The 18,045-nt window shown below is 38.3% G+C and overlaps 1 protein-coding gene across 2 annotated transcripts in view; it reads right to left on the bottom strand.

Moving 5' to 3' along the window:
• Positions 1-18,045, bottom strand: part of Itgb8 (integrin subunit beta 8) — an 89,680-nt gene that overhangs the window by 20,961 nt on the left and 50,674 nt on the right. For both annotated transcript variants that reach the window (XM_055607547.1, XM_055607549.1), the window contains 4 exons: positions 16,911-17,076; positions 16,249-16,407; positions 6,571-6,666; positions 4,549-4,638 (listed from right to left, as the gene is read on the bottom strand). In XM_055607547.1, the coding sequence (XP_055463522.1) occupies positions 4,549-4,638; positions 6,571-6,666; positions 16,249-16,407; positions 16,911-17,076 (511 nt within the window). The remainder of the gene's footprint in view (positions 1-4,548; positions 4,639-6,570; positions 6,667-16,248; positions 16,408-16,910; positions 17,077-18,045) is intronic.

Here is an 18,045-nt window from a genome sequence, read left to right as displayed (position 1 = left end):
ATTTGATTCCTCAACCAGCCTATTTCTATACCACTACCATGCAACTTTCATTAATATTGCTCTGAAGTATAGTTTGAGGTCATTTTTGGAGATACCTCCAGAAGTTCTATTATTGTATAGGATTGTTTTAGATATTCTGGGGGTTTTATTTTGTTTTCCATATGAAGTTTCTGTTCTTTCAAGGTCTGTGAAAAATTGTGTTGGTATTTTGATGGGGATTGCATTGAAACTGTAGATTGCCTTTGGTAATATGGCCATTTTTTTTTTTTTTTTTTTACTATGTTGATTCTACTGATCCATAAGCATGAGAAATCTTTTCATCTTCTGGTATCTTTTTCAATTTCGTTCTTCAGAGACTTGAAGTTCTTGTCATACAGGTCTTTGACTTCCTTGGTTAGAGTTACTCCTAGATACTTTATATTACTTTGTGGTTATTATGAAGGGTGTGGTTTCCCTAATTTCTTTGTCAGCCCATTTGTCTTCTGTGAATAGGAAGGCTATTGATTTCTTAAAAATTAATTGTGTGTCCAGCTACTTTGCTGAAGGACTTTATCAGCTGCAGGAGTTCTCTGGTGGAATTTTTGGGGTCACTTACATATACTATCATATCTGTGCATAGTGATACTTTAACTTCTTCCTTTCTGATTTGCATCTCTTTGATCTCCTTTAGTTGTCTTATTGCTTTAACAATATTGAAGAGATATGGAGAGAGTGGGAATTTTGTCTTGTTCCTGATTTTAGTGGGATTGCTTTGAGTCTCTATTTTGTTTGATTCTGGCTATTGCGTTGCTGTATATTGCCTTTATTATGTTTAGGTATGGACTTGGTATTCTTGATTTCTCCAAGACTTTTATCATGAAGAGTTGTTGGATTTTGTCAAAGGCTTTTTCTGCATCTAATCATGTTAATTTTTTCTTTCAGTTTGTTTATATGGTGGATTACATTGATGGATTTTCATATGTTGAACCATCCCTTCATCCCTGGGATAAAGCCTACTTGATCATGGTGGATGATGTGTTTGATGTGTTCTTGAATTTGGTTTGCAAGTATCTTTATTGAATATTTTTGTATCAATGTTCAAGACGGAGATTGGTCTGAAATTTTCTTTCTTTGCCGAACCTTTGTGTGGTTAGGTATCAGAGTGACTGTGGCTTTATAGAATGAGTTTGGTATAGTTCCTTCTGATTCTATTTTGTGGAATAGCTTGAGGAGTATTTGTGTTAGCTCCTCTTTCAAAGTCTGGTAGAATTCCACATTAAAACTATCTGTCCCTGGGTTTTTATGGTTGTGAGACTTTTGATGGCTGCTTCTATTTCCTGAGGAATGCAGGGCTGTTTTAACTATTAACATGCTCTTGATTTAACTTTGGTAGGTGAAATCTATCAAGAAAATTGTTCATTTCCTTTATATTTTTCAATTTTGTGGAATACAGGCTTTTGAAGTAAGACCTAATGATTCTTTGGATTTTCTTAGTGTCTGTTGTTATGCCCCTCTTTTTATTTCTGATTTTGTTAATTTGGGTACAGTCTTTCTGTCTTTTAGTTAGTTTTGCTACAGGTTTGTCTATCTTGTTGATTTTTTTCAAAGAACCAACTCTTGGTTTCATTGATTCTTTGTATTGTTCTCTTTATTTCTAATTTATTGATTTCAGCCTTGAGTTTGATTATTTCCTGTAGTCTACTCCTCTCCGGTTGTATTTACTTCTTTTTTGTCTAAAGTTTCAGGTGATCTGGTAAGTCGCTAATATGGGATCTTTCCAAGTTCTTTATGAAAGCACTCAATGCATTGACCTTTCCTCTTAGCACTGCTTTCATGGTGTCCTATAAATTTGGGTAAGTTGTGCCCTCATTTCATTGAATTCAAGAAAGTCTTTAACTTGTTTCTTTGTTTCTTCCCTCAACCAGTGATCTTTGAGCAAGGAGTTTCCATGAGTGTGTAGGCTTTTTGTTGTTTCTGTTGTTGTTGTTGAGGTCTAGCTTTAATCCATGGTGATCTGATTAAGGACAATGCATTAATTCAGTTTTCCTGTATTGGTTGAGGTTTTATTTATGACTGACTATATGGTCAGTTTTGGAGAAAGATCCCTGTGGTCCTGAGAAAAAAGCATATCCTTTTATGTTTAGTGAAACATTCAGTAGACATCTATTAGGTCTATTTGATTCATGACCTCTGTTAGCTTCATTATTCCTCTGTTTAGCTTCTGTCTGGATGATCTGTCATTTGTTGAGAGTGGTGTGTTGAAGTCTCCCACTATTAATGTGTTGGAATTGATGTGTGATTTAAGCTTTAATGTTTCTTTTATGAATGCAGATGCCCTTGTATTTGGAGCATAGATGTTCAGAATTGTGATGTCCTTTTGGTGGACTTTGCTTTGATGATAATGAAGTGTTCTTCCCTATCTCTTTTGATTAATATTGGTTAAAAGTCTATTTTATTAGATATTAGGATAGCTATTCCAGCTTGCTTCTTGGGTCTGTTTGCTTGGAAAACCTTTTTCCAGCCCTTTACTTTGAACTAGTGTCTATCTTTTTTCCTGAGGTGTGTTTCGGAAACTGTTCTGTTAGCTTTTACCATTTTTATTGGAGAGTTGAGTCCATTGATGTTGAGAGATAATAGCGACCAATGATTGTTAGTTCCCTGTATTGTGGAGTTGATGGTGATAGTGGGTTTGTGTGCTTGTTTTCTTTTGGTTTTCTGTTGTGAAGTTATCCCTGTCCTGTGTTTTCTCGGGTGTAGCTGACCTCCTTTGGTTTGGAGTTTTCCTTTTAGTATCTTTTGTAGGGTTGGTTTGCTGGGTAGATATTGTTTAAGATTAGTTTTGTCATGGAATATTTTATTTTCTCCATCTACTTGGATTGAGAGCTTTGCTGGGTATAGTAGTCTGGGTTGGCATCTGTGGTCTCTTATTGTCTGCATAATATCTGCCCAGGTCCAGGCCCTTCTGACTTTCATAGTTTCTGTTGAGAAGTCAGGTGTGATTCTGATAGGGCTACCTTCATATGTTACTTGGTCTTTTTCCCTTGCTGCTTTTAATAGTTTTTCTTTGTTCTGTAGATTTAGTGTTTTGACTATTATGTGATGTGAAGACTTTCTATTTTTTGGTCTAGTCTATTTGGTGTTCTGTAGGCCTCTTGTATGGTTAAGGGCATCTCTTTCTTTAGTTTGGGGATTTTCTTAGGAATATGCTCTGTACCTTGGAGCCTGGAATCTTCTTTTTTGTCTATTGCTATTATTCTTATGCTTCATATTTTCATGGTGTCCTTGATTTCTTGGATGTTTTGTGTCATCTTACCAAAAGCATTCTACAGATTTAATGCAATTCCCATCAAATTGCCAGCACAATTCTTTACAGACCTGGAAAGAAAAATTCTCAACTTCGTATGGAATAACAAGAAACCAAAAATTGCTAAAACAATCCTCTACAATAAAAGATCTTCTGGAGGTATCTCCATCCCTGATCTCAAGCTGTACTATAGAGCAACAGTTATAAAAACTGCATGGTACTGGCATAGAAACAGAATGGTGGATCAATGGAATCGAACAGAAGACCCAGAAATAAACCCACACACTTATGGACACCTGATTTTTGACAAAGATGCCAAAACCATGCAATGGAAAAAAGACAGCATCTTCAACAAATGGTGCTGGTCCAACTGGATATCTACATGTAGAAAAATGAAAATAGATCCATACTTATCACCCTGCACAAAACTGAAGTCCAAGTGGATCAAAGACCTCAACATAAAACCAGACACATTAAATCGGCTAGAAAAAAAAGTGGGGACTACCCTAGAACTCATTGGTACAGGAGAGAACTTCCTGGACAGAACACCAACAGCACTCTCTGGTTTCGCAGACTCTGACATTCTGCCCCTTAGATATGGTACACACGGTCACTGCAATCTTGTAACCTTTTAATGAAGCTTTGCAATGCAGGCATGAGCCAGTTTGAGAGACCAGGACTCTAGTATGAGCTCTTAAAACTTCATGCATCTATTCTTTACAGGACTGATGAGAAAATATAGTCAATGATACAAGAGAACATCTGGGAAAGTGAAACTTTGGCTCAACTCTTTTGACAAAAATGTTAATTGACTGAACACTACAGTGACTGAGCATGGTTACTTGTATGAAGCCCTCTTAGAAATCTCTATATCCAGAAGAGTCCATTTACCCCTGCAGGATGTCCTTTATAACAGTACAGTGTTGTTTGTCTGTTTTTGCTAAATCCATGATGTAGGGAATTATCCAGATTTTTGTGTCAAGCTAATAACTCACTGAATATTCCATTTGAAAAGAAACTTGGCAGGATCAATCTTAGTTTACCTGTCTGTGGGACAAGTGAGGCACAGAGAACAGAACTGACTTTCCCAAACATCAAACTTTATTGTTGGTTTGTGGTCCATCCAGGGGTAACCAGCTCTAAATTCCCATCTTACATCCTTTCTCTCACTCTTTGTAAGATGCAGCAACACTGCATTGTACCTTGGCACATAAAATGGTAGTAACATTGACTTAGAGAAAATTTTATAGGCTGTATATACATACCTTATAGGCTTCTACTACTAAATTGTTGAGATTTGCAGCTTTGGATTCTATTTCACCAGCAATGGCACCAGGCAAAAGGGGCAGAAGATCCTGTAAAATATGTGAGTCATGGGTGCATTATATAACAGTAGCATATAAACCATGAGCAATCAAGACATTAAAAATTTTGCAGCTATCAGGAAGACAAGCTATTTATATGAATAAAGAAATATGACAAAATCACAACTAAGAGAATTGCCAATCCAGAGAACTTAGAAGTATCAGTGTGTGTGGTCTTGTGTATAAATGATTATGTGTCCATATACTGAATTACATGACCTCAAGTCCAATTAAAGTTTCCTAACTATTTTTAGCATGAAAAGAGTTCTGAGGGCAAATAAGTTGATGAAGTTCTAAGTTTTTTTTTTCTTCTCCATTTAGATCCAAAATCACACTTGCAAATTTTTCAAAATGGTACTGCAATTTGCAAATACTTTAATTTTAATATTACTAATCTGGCATTCCCAATTCCTTGGTTTCTAAACTCTTTTCATATATAGGTAAATGCTTAATATAAATAGTGTTCTGTGGAATGGCACTTTGGGACATGCTGGGCTGGATTTGGAAGGTCATAGGTAAGGTGTGAACCTCATGGAGCTGATGAGGAAGAGTCTAGGTATCTCTTGAGAGAACGTGAGAATAAGCAATGGCTTCAAGATCTACCTGAGAGGAAGTGTGTCTGATTAGAGTGAGGAGTGAGAAGCACAGAATAATGATGAGCAAATCAAAAGCATCAATGTTCACTTTTTTATTCATTTTTCTACTCATTAAGCATCACCAAGTTCTTCTTCGTGCCAGCCAGTCTTAGATTTAGCAATTTAAAAATCCATGTGTCAAACTTACACTATTATATACTGTTTTGAGATATTAAATTCCTACACCACAAAGCACCATACACATGACACAATGGAGACATGCCCAGGGGATATCAGGAGGGATACCAACAAACATTCAGTCTGGGAAACATTTTTGTGGACTGTTTCCCAAGAAAATGACTAAATGTTTTGGCTAATTGATGAGCAAGAGCTAAGAAAGTAATGGCTTCTAGGCATGGGTTGGGGCTAAGGAAAGAACCACAGCACCCAGGAAAGATATAGCCTGATGAGTGTGTACAGAACAATTGGATGCATAGCTGAAAGGGCAAGCACAAGGCAGGAAAGAGCCTGAGGAAGGAGGCGGGAGAGACAGACAGAAGCCACATGATCTCCTATGCCCTATAAGAAAAAGACTTAGATGTTGAAAGCAGAGGGTGCTTTCAATAGAACATTTTTCTTCAGGGAGCATTGTGGATATCTTTGTGATTTTAGTGGATTGTCTAGGGAGCCAGGTAGAAAATGGGCCTGGGAGACAGCTCCCAATTCTGGCTTATGAACCAGATAAACATGGTTTATAAAAATGATCCCTCTCAGAGTAGATGACAGTGGGGGCACCTGGAACTCTTAGCAGAGGTTGTTCAGGCTTAGAGAGCCCAGTGAGTCTTACTTTGCACACAATTGAGTTAATAATAAACACGATTTTGATGTATATACAGTACTTATATATGAAATTCTCCAAAAAAGAAGCAAGCAAACAAACACACAAAAAAGCATACAGTTGCTGTTCTCTAGTCCTAGCTTATTATAAGGACATGGCTATATAAGCAGGACTTCAGACAAAAAGGAACAGAATTGGAGTATGAAACACTTCTCATCTGAGGGACATCTTCCATTAGTGTTACACTGAGTATTGCTTTGGGATCAGGCTGTGTCCATATGTATCGAGTACAGTTCTCATACAACTTTCAGTGTCCACATGGGATGGCTCTAAGTGTCACCAACTTAGACAAAATTTGCATGCAAGTGTTAACATAAGATACTATAAAGTTTAACTTAATTGAGGCACCTTTACATGGTTTATCAGACTCCCAGAATCCCCATTTCTGCTTCTGCCCTCACTTCAACCAATCCAAGCATTTTAACTTTAATGTTGCAGACGTAAACATACCTTGTACCAATGAAACTGCTTTCCTTGAACTGCAAAAATGACATTTATGTTGTTGTCTATTAACTTTTCAGAAAGTTGGCCTAATGAAGGATGTTCCTGTAATGGACAGTGAAAGAAAGAAAGGAGTGAAGGCCATCAGCTCAGTCTCACACATCTCCAGACTCTTAGTATACAAAAACCAAAATAAAACAACAACAACAACAACAACAAATGTGACTTAGAATAGCGATGCAGTTACTTGTTAATGATAGTCAAGGAGCATTCAGACTGTTTTCAAATGCAGTACCAATGAAGTCAGGGTGTCTGACTGCAAAGCTCCGTAAATGTCTACAGCTTAGAAAAGGTCAAATTCACACAATAAAATTAGTATTACAGCCCTGCTAGTTTAATACTGGACTGAAAATGAAATAACTGAAAGCTAGTGTAATGCTCAGAAGTAGGGACATGCAAGTAACGGTGCATTCTGAGGTAAAGCTCAGCAAGATTTGAAGTATAAAACATTAATATTATATATATATGATTGTACACACCCATTGTTGTATACACATATGCATCTATGCACACATGTCTGTGTGGTGCACATTTAATCTGACTTCTGACACAGCATGTATAAACTATCTTCATAGCAGAAAACCCTGTGGCTTTCATTTGGATAACAGAAGCTCTCAGCTCTACCCTCTGCATCGTGTGCAAGAGACCTGCCTCCCATAGTTGCGGATAATTAGAAAGGTGACAATAGTACATTAAATTAGAAAGACGTATTCAGTAGTTACTCAAAGTAACAGCACTCAGGACTTCTACTTTAAGTTCTTATGTAGAGTTCAGATTAATGACCTCTCAATTTATTGTTCTCATTGTTTAGGTGTATGATATACTGTGAGCCCACTTTACCTTGGTAAATACAACACAAAAAGCTAAATATAGTGTTGTTTTTTGGTGGTGGTGATTATTAGAAAGCTAGGAATGAGTTAGGAAAGGAAATGCAGTTTCGTTCAAGGATGAGAATGAAGCTCAGTAGTAGAGTTCTTGCCTAACATGCGAAACCTGGCTTCAACCCTCTGCAATGCCCTGCTACCTCATCCTTCTGTTGACAACTATTTACCGCCATGTAGTAAGGCACAGCTCTGGTGTCGTTTCTTTCCAAATGCTCTTCTAAAATTTAAATTGTTTAAAACAACAGGTTCCTAATTAGACATCAGACTCTACTTGCTGTGGCTTCTGGTTATTCATTGGTACCTAAGTGTAGGAGCCATCTGTTGTGTGATGGAGCCTATTAGCTTCATTCATGCAGGTCAAGATCAAGCTGTTCTGTAGTTTCTGTACCAGGTTACACCTGCCAGTGCTAATCTAATCAATTACCATCTCTGGAAACTACGTGAACTTAGTAATAAAACTAAATTAATTAGTCTTACATATAGCCAATATTCTGTGGCCCATATTTTAAATGTATGCATATGGACCAAGATACAGCCTTGCTTTTAAAAATACTGCTAGGGTAGCAAATGTGCTTGGTGTTAGAGCATTTGCTTAGCATCCATGGTGCCAGGGCTCAACCTGAGGAGACATTATAGCAAATACTCATCTGTATTTTTTTTTCATAAGTTGCATTTAGATGTGATACGAAACCAATTCAGGAAGAGGCCCGAAAAGTGTTAGTACATGGTCTTGCATAAGAAAAGTCTTGCATTTCTTAGGACTGTAACTTTAAAGTGATAGAAAAAAATTCTCCTAGAAAAATTTCATTTCCTGTTCCTAATAAAGTACATGGCATTAAAGTAGATTTGTGACAGTTTGCAAAACACCAGTTAAGCCTCAGGGACAAATCTAGATACATTGGGCATATCACTTTAATGGCAAAAGTTACTTTTTAAATATTTTTGCTTTGACAAAAAATAATAACAGCTTGCCAAGCACTCACTCTTCTTACTTTTAAAAACACCTCATTTAAAATAAAAAACCATATGTTTTTAACCAGCTTATACTTAATTTATACAAAGTCAGTATTTATAAAAAGTTGAAAATGTGAGCAACTTTTGGAGCCCTTTAAATTTATTTCCTCTTCCACAAACAGGAAGTCACACTAACCAAAATTCAAGTCTGGAACATTCATTCTACTTGGTTAGAAGCTCACTGAAAAGGTTCATTAGACTTTTAAGTTTAAAAGATTTTTTTTCCCCTAGAGAAAGCTATTTAAAAAAATTCCTAAGTACCTTGAGGCAGATTTTTTAGGTTATAAATGTCTAACACATGTTTAAATAAACCACTGTTGACAAGTGGCTGTGGATTAATGGCCATTTCCAAAGCCTCCTTCCCTCCCCTCCATGAAGCACATTCTCTTTCAAGCTTTTTATCTTATATGTCTTTTTTTTTTCCCTGCTACTAGGAAAACACATCCCCTCTCAGTCAGCTGCTCTGTCCTGGTGATGTCATGACTTCTCAAATCTAGCACATACACCACCTCCCCCAACCTAACCCATTACGTATTGCTTATCTAAACTCTGAAAATAATTAATGGAGATAAGGTGCATTTTAGAGGCAAAAGGGAGACGGAACAGACTTGCCAGGAGAACCGCTAAGTAATTAGGCTTGCTGGGAGTGACTTATGAATGTCAGGCAGGAGGAGAGGTTCCTGGGGAACACTTTTAGTCAAAGTGAGGGAAGAAAGTACAGTTGATTAACAATAACATGCATGGCCAGGGGGACAAAGAAGGTGCTGAAGATTCTCTTCATTCTAAGTAAAATTAACATAAGAGGTACAGTAGGTTAGAGTTTGTAGTGCTGAAAACTAGTAAGATGTCGGAAACTTCACTTTTTCATGAGTTTGTGTTTTAAAGGAAAGAGACAGTGTGATAGTGAAGATTTATTTGGAGAGGAACACTTGAAAGATATGTCGTCCATTTACTTCTGTCTTAGCAGTCTGGCTTTTAAGCACATGTGGATCCTGGTAACAGCAAAGGGCAGGCTGGGCAAGAGTGGGGCTGCCAACACTTGGGGATGGATATTGTCGTCATGTTGAGATCGTGTCCACACTGGGTGTCTTTTCAATGCAGTCTGCAAGTGCAATCGAGGCTAATGTCCGCGTAGTCACTACAGGGCAGCATCCCTTCCTCTGTGCTACGATATCGGAAATGTTTTCCATGACAGTGTCCTCTTAAGAGTGAAATCTCCCAAAGGAAATCAAGAACAGGAGATCTGGACAGAGCAATGAAGGAGGTGCTACATCTCCAGCCCTGTAACTGCCTGTTTTGCCCTCAATTTGGATCTTAAATGTCTCTCAACAGCCTCCTTGGTGGAAGAATGGTCTGCAAACTGTGACACTAGAGGGTATCAGTGGAACCTTTCTCTGGTGGGGTTTATTAGTCTCAGGCCACTGCTACCTGGCCACAAGGTAATCAGTTTTGCCACCATAGTCCCAATGTGATGAGGACAAACTTTCATGGACCCTAACCTCCCAAAGTGTGAATTAAAACAACCCCATCTTACAAGCTGATCATCTTAGGTAGGTGTTATCAGGAAGGGATGGTGATAGCACACTATGTGACCATGACACAATTTTCAGCTTTCTGAGGTCCTGTCTCCATGTGATTAAGACATATAGAAACACTAGTTTACACTTCCTAGAATTATGGTCGCACCCTCTTACATAAATGCACTGTTGAGTAAAAAGGCTTTGCTCCAGGTTCTGCAAATACTAAGCCCGTCCCAGCAGTGGAGAGTGGACAAGGTGCCTACTGCAGGCCCGTCCAGGAGTGGACTGTTGTCAGTATTGACTATCACCTTGTTTACCCACAAGAGGTAAAGCAGAATTCCTTCCTGGCCTGTGAGGTTGTTCTTCCAAAAAACAAAAGCACACACACAAAAGGACTGCTTACTGCGAGGCAGTTTTAAATAAAAGGCTGCTGCCAGTAAACACTGTAGGCATATCCTTACGTGTGCTTCTGTGGCTCTGTCTTGGTCATTAACCCTGGGTCGCTTGCGCCTGGACTGTTTGAGTTTGTCTCCTTCACCCCAGGCAGTGTTAGCTGTAACCATGAAATTCTGCTTAGTGAAGAAGAGCAAGGGTTAACAATCTAAGTTTTTTTTTTTTAGAATTTTTTTTTTTTAAAGAATGGAAATGTTTGCTTTCTGTTTGAATGCTTTAACCCAAACATTTAATTTAAGCAAGATAGTTTATCCCATAAACTTGTAAATGAAATTTAAACATTCTTGAGCTAAGTTTTTAGATGTTAGAGGTTCTACAGAAGCAGAGCCAGGTTCTTGTGACCTGGGGTAGGTGATTTTTGCATGTAACATTTGCTTTCAATTAAGAGTAACTTCAGTTACGTACTGTTTGCAGAGATCATTTCCTGGCTACTTTTCTGAGAACATGTAAAGCATTAAAACTGAACTTCATAAAATAGTTGCAGAAATATGCTCAGCATGTTTGCAATTTAAAGCACATAGTACAGGCAGCTGCTATCAAGTGTTTTGTTCGTTTTAAGAACTCCGCAAGATGCAATGATATTTGTTTTTTTTTTTTTTTGTTAAAACTGCATATAGACTTCAAGATTTCTAGACGTGTTTGAGAACTATAAAATGCCTTTTTATTAATGAGTCCAAGACACATGTTAAGAAGTAAATGTATGCTTAACACTTTTTGATGTTGAAAAGCCCATTTCTTAATCAAGAGCAGCAAAAATAATTAACAATTTTTAATTAAAAGATTATAAGTTTTTTGATTAAATGGACTTGTCTGATGTCAATATTAGTTATAAATGCCTCTGTGACTTTAAAATGTTAAAGAATATCCATTTTTAGTATAAAAACGCACTGAAATAAATATAAATTCAAAAAGTTTGTTAACTCATATAGCTAAGCTATGAATTACAAAAATTCATAGTATGTTCTTAACTTTGCTTTCTTTATTGGCAGTTCTAAAAAAACACCTTAAATGTACCTCATGGTCAATAGAAAGCTCACAGATAGTGTACTAAAAGTGAAGTACATGTTATACAGAACTGAGAGCAAGAGCAAGAATGTTCAACATCTTTCTGTGTGAGGAAGCTTAGGTCTGCATTAAGAGCACATCCCCTTCGGCACTTCTGCAGCCATCCCTTAAAATGCTGACCCAGTCAGCAGCTACTCTGTCCTGTGGGGAATGCACGGAGAGGAGCTGCAGCTGGAGCCAGCGGTAGGGGGTTCAGAGGAGCATGTGGAAGAAGAATGGAGAATTGCTGACTAATGATGGGGCACCCGAAAAGCTCTGAGAAGGGAACGGGAAGTCTGAAAGGGGGACACTGGTGAGCATATGCACGAGTGCATTGGTTGCCTATTTGCATTTGTGTGTTCAGGACTGAGAGCCATACCAGTATGTTCACTTAATGCCTCCCACGCATGAGCTTCTTGGTTTCCTTCTCTGTGGCAGAAGATCTTTGTATCATTCTTGGCCTTTGCCAAGGGTGGTGTGAATGGGAGGACTCTGATGAGGTTGAGAATAAGTTTGGGGGAGCTGAGTTTGGAAACAGAATGAACTTCCAGGCCCTAAGTATTAACGTGTTTTCCCATCACCAACAATTCTGCATGAAGCTCTGTCCTGTTGGAGAGAATGCCATACTTTAAGTTGACATTTGTTGGCCGGCAGACTGAAACACTAGGTTACCACTCGAGTTTTTATATGACATTTAGTGTAAGAGAAAACACTAGAATGTAGATTTATTTAATAGTGTGCCATGAATATCAACAGCTAGACACTCACAGAAAAAAATCTGTAAAGAGAAATTATCTTAAATTAACTCATCTTTTGTAATTCAGATAAAACTAAGGCATTTGGGTTTATTCTTCTTTAGCTAAAGGCTACCGTGTAAAAGTTAGAACTGAAAACACACCTGGAGGTTGAGACATTTTGACAAGGTAATCAGGAATACAGACTATTGAACACAGAATATTAAAATGCAGTGGGTTCCAGATTTACAGTTCACTACTTTTGTAGCTTTCAGTCTTTACACAGATTTAACTTAGCTTTGCTAACACTCAGTATTTTTGCTAGTAAAAACATGGTAATAGTAAATACTATTTAGAGTTGTTGTAATGATAATTTCCGTGCTGTAGGAAAAGTATTTGCAAACGTGCTTTCAGTCAGTGGATAGTCATTGTGATTGGTGTGGGTTACACTGGTCTTTCAGAAATGGTTATAACTCAAAAATATAACTCTGTGCTTCAGAAACACAACAGGTCTGGATTATTTCCCTATATAAAGTCCAGAGTCTTGGGCTAAGACATCTTTCTTCATTGCTGCACTGTTTTCTGGAGGTGAGCCTAGAAAACGGGTGCTTGATTTCTTGCTTGGCCTGAGACACACAAAGCTTCAGAGGCACTCATTCACATTTTACACACAGCCATACAACCAAGAAGCCACTACAGTGCCTCAGTTCCTTTTGTTTTCTTGTCAATGTCACCAACAGTGAGAATTCTCAGCAGGAGAAGCCTTTAAAATACAGACCTGGGGTAACTGAAATAAAGGTGTTCTTTGAGTTATTATCAAGTGCACCTCTTTGGTTTGCCCAATAAATCACAGGAGTGAAATGTGTTAGAGACATTTCTCTAAGTAGAAGGAATAATGACAATGAACACAAGAAGGACATGATACTTTGCCTGTTTTCTCCATATCACAATAACCCAAATGATGTCTAAAAATCCTGTAAAAATTATAACTTATCCCCACAAGGTTCTATAATATAATCTGTGTCTAACATCATGACACCATTTTATTTTGCCCAAAGATTCCTCCCTGGGTGAGCCACAACATCTACTTAAATATATAGATGAAGAGATACTGTCACTGGCAAGATTTCCAAAGAATGACAGGACTTGGGAATCATGCCATTGTCATTTCTCCTTTAAAAAGCTTTCCTCTGTCTCAAAACAAAGTAGCTCCTCCTGGCTCCTCTTCCATTGCTAAGGAATACTTGGACTTTTATCCTAGACTAAATGAGACCTAGTAGAAACCAAGCTAGATAAAGAAATTAGTAACACTAAAGTCAAAGTGGATCAAGGACCTCAACATAAAACCAGATACTCTAAATCAGTTGGAAAAAAAAGTGGGGAACAGCCTAGAACTCATTGGCACAGGAGACAACTTCCTGAACAGAACACCAACAGCACAGGCTCTAAGAGCAACAATCAATAAATGGGACCTCATGAAACTGAAAAGCTTCTGTAAAGCAAAAGACACCATCATCAAAACAAAACGACTGCCTACAGATTGGGAAAGAATCTTCACCAACCCTTTATCTGACAGAGGGTTAATATCCAGTATATATAAAGAACTAAAGAAGCAGAAAAGCAACAAACCAAGTAATCCCATTAAAAAATGGGGAATGGAGCTAAACAGAGAATTCTCGAAAGAGGAACATCAAATGGCAGAGAAACACTTAAGGAAATGCTCAACCTCATTAGCCATTAGGGAAATGCAAATCAAAACAACCCTGAGATTTCACCTTACACCCATCAGAATGGCCAAGATGAAAAACTCAAGCGACAACACATGCTGGAGAGGTTGTGGAGAAAAAGGAACCCTCCTCCATTGCTGGTGGGAATGTAAACTGGTACAACCACTCTGGAAGTCAATCTGGCGCTTTCTCAGACAATTAGGAGTAGTGCTACCTCAAGACCCAGCTATACCACTCCTAGGTATATACCCAAAATTTGCTCAAGTACACAACAAGGACATTTGTTCAACCATGTTCGTAGCAGCTTTATTTGTAATAGCCAGAACTTGGAAACAACCCATCAACAGAGGAATGGATACAGAAATTGTGGTATTTTTACATAATGGAATACTACTCAGCAATCAAAAGGGAGGAAATCATGAAATTTGCTGGCAAATGGTGGGATCTAGAAAAGATCATTCTGAGTGAAGTATCCCAGAAGGAGAAAGACAAACTTGGTATATACTCACTTATATAGATCTACAAGATATGATAAACATAATGAAATCTACACACCTAAAGAAGATAATCAAGTAAGTGGACATGGGTGAAGATGATCAATCCTCATTTAGAAAGACAAATGGGATGTGCATTGAATGTATGACAGGAGTCTACCGCAAAAGGCATATGAAAGACTCTACCTAGCAGTGTTTCAAAGCAGACACTAAGACTCATAACCAAACCATGGCAGAGTGCAGGAAATCATATGAAAGAAGGGGAGTTAGTATGATATGGAAAGGATAGGAGCTCTACAAGTACCAAATATATCCGGGCACAGGGTCTTTTCTGAGACTGACACTCAACCAAGGACCATCTATGGATATAGCATAGAACTTCTGCTGGGATGTGGCCCGTGGTAGCTCAGTAACCAAGTAGTTTTCCAAAGCAAGGGGAACAAGGACTATTTCTAACAGGATCTCAAAGGCAGGCTCTTTGTCCTCCCCCCCCCCAGGGGAGGAGCAGTCCTGTTAGGCCACAGAGGAGGACTTTGCAGCCAGCCTTGAAGATACCTGATAAAACAGGATCAGATGAAGGGGAGGAGGGCATCCCCTATCAGTGGACTTGGAAAGGTGCAGGGAGGAGACCAGGGAGGGAGTTGGGGAGGGAATGAGGGAGCGGGATACAGGCTGGGACACAGAGTTAACAAATTATAACTAAAAATAAAAATAAAATTAAAAAAAAAGAAATTAGTAACAAAAGAGAAATCTAGCTGCATAGGAGAGAAATCACAAATTGAAAGATTCCCCTGGGGTTAGTCCAAGCCTGAATTTTAAATGTGCTAAAGTTTTATTTATTTATTATATTTTATTATTTCATTTTATTATATTGTTTGGAACAGAATCTGATATGCCTATGTTGGTCTTTAAATTGTTATAGAACTCAGGATGAGATTGAATTTCTGATCCTCTTGTCTCTACCTCCTGAGTGCTAGAATTACAGGCATGAACCACCATGCCTAGTTAATGTGGTAGCAGGCAATGGGGCTTGTGTTATCTTTCTGCAAACATTTGCAAGTAAATAACGGTCAGCATCAGACACAAATCATACTTTGTTGTCCATTTTTTTCATATCTGCAATTAGCTAATGCTAGGAAAGATGTGGTGATAAAAGGTTGCATTTAAATACATGATTCAAATTTTATGCTAAGCTTTAGAAATTTATTCAGATAAACTTCATCCCTCAAGCAGCCCTACACAAAGTGTTGCAGAGGGAGGATGAGCTGTGTGGGCTCACAAAGCCTGCCTTGTTTTCTGCTTTTTCTCATGATCTTTTCTTAGCTTATTTAGTATTGTATTCTGAAGATTTCCTATACAATCTCCATTTATCTTATCACTTCTTATTCTATTTATACATACCAGCCTCATAAAACTAGCTTATTTCCCCAAAACAAAGCCATGTTTTCCTTTCTTCTCAAGGTTTTTAAATCACATGAAAGTGAGCTCTTGAATCATCTTATTCTAAAATCTCTACAGTTCTTAGTAGCTTGTCACAGAGTTGGATACTAGACAACATCACTGTCTTTCAGCCATCGACTTTCTTGAACAGTAACTGTAGACTGTACTACTCCATTAGCTGTTGGTTCCTGGTTCATCTTAGTTCTGCATACTGCTTTTAGATAATTTCCTGGGACGAGAGTGAGTGAACTGACTATTTAAACTTTCGTTTTAGCCTAAGGTATCATCATAGCTAAGAAGATTTGTTGCTACCTTACCATGGTTGTCGATTTGATGTAGACATTGTTTCTCAGGTGGCAGTTTCCATCATTTGGCACCACTATGCCTGCCAATTTGCTATCAAGAGCAAGATGTGATGTCTGGTCTGTCATCACCAGCAGCAATCTTTTAGCTTCTTTTCTCCATCCAATATGACTCTTAAAATAAACATGTAGTTAGACCTTGTGTAATGACATGGCCCTCACTGTGGTCTTTGCCTCAAGTAAATGATGTGGTCAAGCTGACAAACATTAAGTTAGGCTTGATGATGTAGTGTCTCTGAAATAGCACACCCATGTATATGTTTACCCTTTAATCCTTCACTATCATTTGGCTATGCTAGTTCCTGCCTAGAGGAATGCTCACCGTCCATTGGAGGAAGAATACATGGAATAACATGGCATGGATGAGACAACAGAGTCTTTCTGGCTCTTCCTTGAGGTGTGTGCAAACAAAGAGCATCCCCTTTGTTAAACCTGTTTACCAGCTAGGCCCCTCTAACACAGCATATACCAAATGAATCCCAATAGTAATGAGAAATGAGATTTTAAAAACTGTATTTGTCTGTGCTGTTTCCATGCCAGGAGCCAACTAGAACATCAAACTCTTTCAGCCTTTGCTACATCTGAGCAGTGAGGCACCCAGCACACGGACTACGTACCTCACAGACGGCAGCCTGGAGCATGGCATCAAAACCTCCTTCAGGAGTATCTATATTCCCAGAGATCTTTTGTCTGTGGACTGCTTTTTCAAACTCAGTGATGTTTTCCGTCAGAGACAGCACATGAATGTATCCATGGGGAGGCATACAGTCTAAATTATAGTCACTGTGTGGGAAAAAAGTGCAAAATCTTGTTTTCTATGCTTCCTTAAATTTTCAAAGTGCTACTAACAGTCAAATTATATAGTTGTTGTAAGAAGACTTAGACCCCCTGCTCAGAGGTAGCTGATAGGCAGCTCAGTGTCCATGTGGGTACCCTGGTAAGGGGAGCAGGGGCTGGACTCTGTTGCCTGCTCTTTGATCATGTACCCCTGGTGGGGGGGCATTTCCAGGACACAGAGGAAGAAGATGCAAGCAGTCCTATGAAACTTGATAGGCTGGGGTCATATGGTAGGAGAGGAGGGCTCCCCTTTTCTGAGAAATAGAGGAGGGGAGTCGGGGGAAGAGGGAGGGTGGAACTTTGAAGAGATGAGGGAGGGGCTGCAATTAGGATATAAAGTGAATAAATTATAAAAATAAATTTAAATTTATAAAGAAGGAATAGCAACTATTCTTGTTTTGGAGGGGTGGGGTAATTTTTATAACATGTGGATCTGTAAGATTACAGGTTTAATGTTGGTGAACATTATTTTGTGAGTAGAAAATATAACTGTAAGGTTTGATGTTCAAAAATCAAGAAGATTCCATGTATTTCATGGAACAACGAAGCACGTAAGTATGCTAATTAAGACTGAATTTTCAAGAGGAACATAAAAATTTGTACTAATTTCCCATCACAGTTGGCCTTGGAGCTGAGGAGAAGAAACACATCCAGTGAGATATTTTGGGAATTCAGTCCAAATAGCATATTACTTTTTTATTTCTAAAATGGTATCATGCTAATTTTGAAAATGATATATGTAGTAAAACTTATGAGAATATGACTTTGATAAACATTCTTGTATCTCAGAAACAGACTCATTCCACAAGAAGGCTCTCTCCTTCAAGGAGATTGTTCAAACTAGGCATAATGAACCCAAGCTCAGGAGGCAGTGACACCAGCATTCATGAGTTCAGGGTCAGTCTAAAATACAAG

Source organism: Psammomys obesus, unplaced genomic scaffold (assembly GCF_907164565.1).
Source record: "Psammomys obesus unplaced genomic scaffold, mPsaObe1.curated_primary_1811, whole genome shotgun sequence".
Lineage (NCBI taxonomy): Eukaryota > Metazoa > Chordata > Mammalia > Rodentia > Muridae > Psammomys > Psammomys obesus.
Note: the sequence above shows the minus strand (reverse complement) of the source record. Positions and strands in the feature narration are given on the sequence as shown.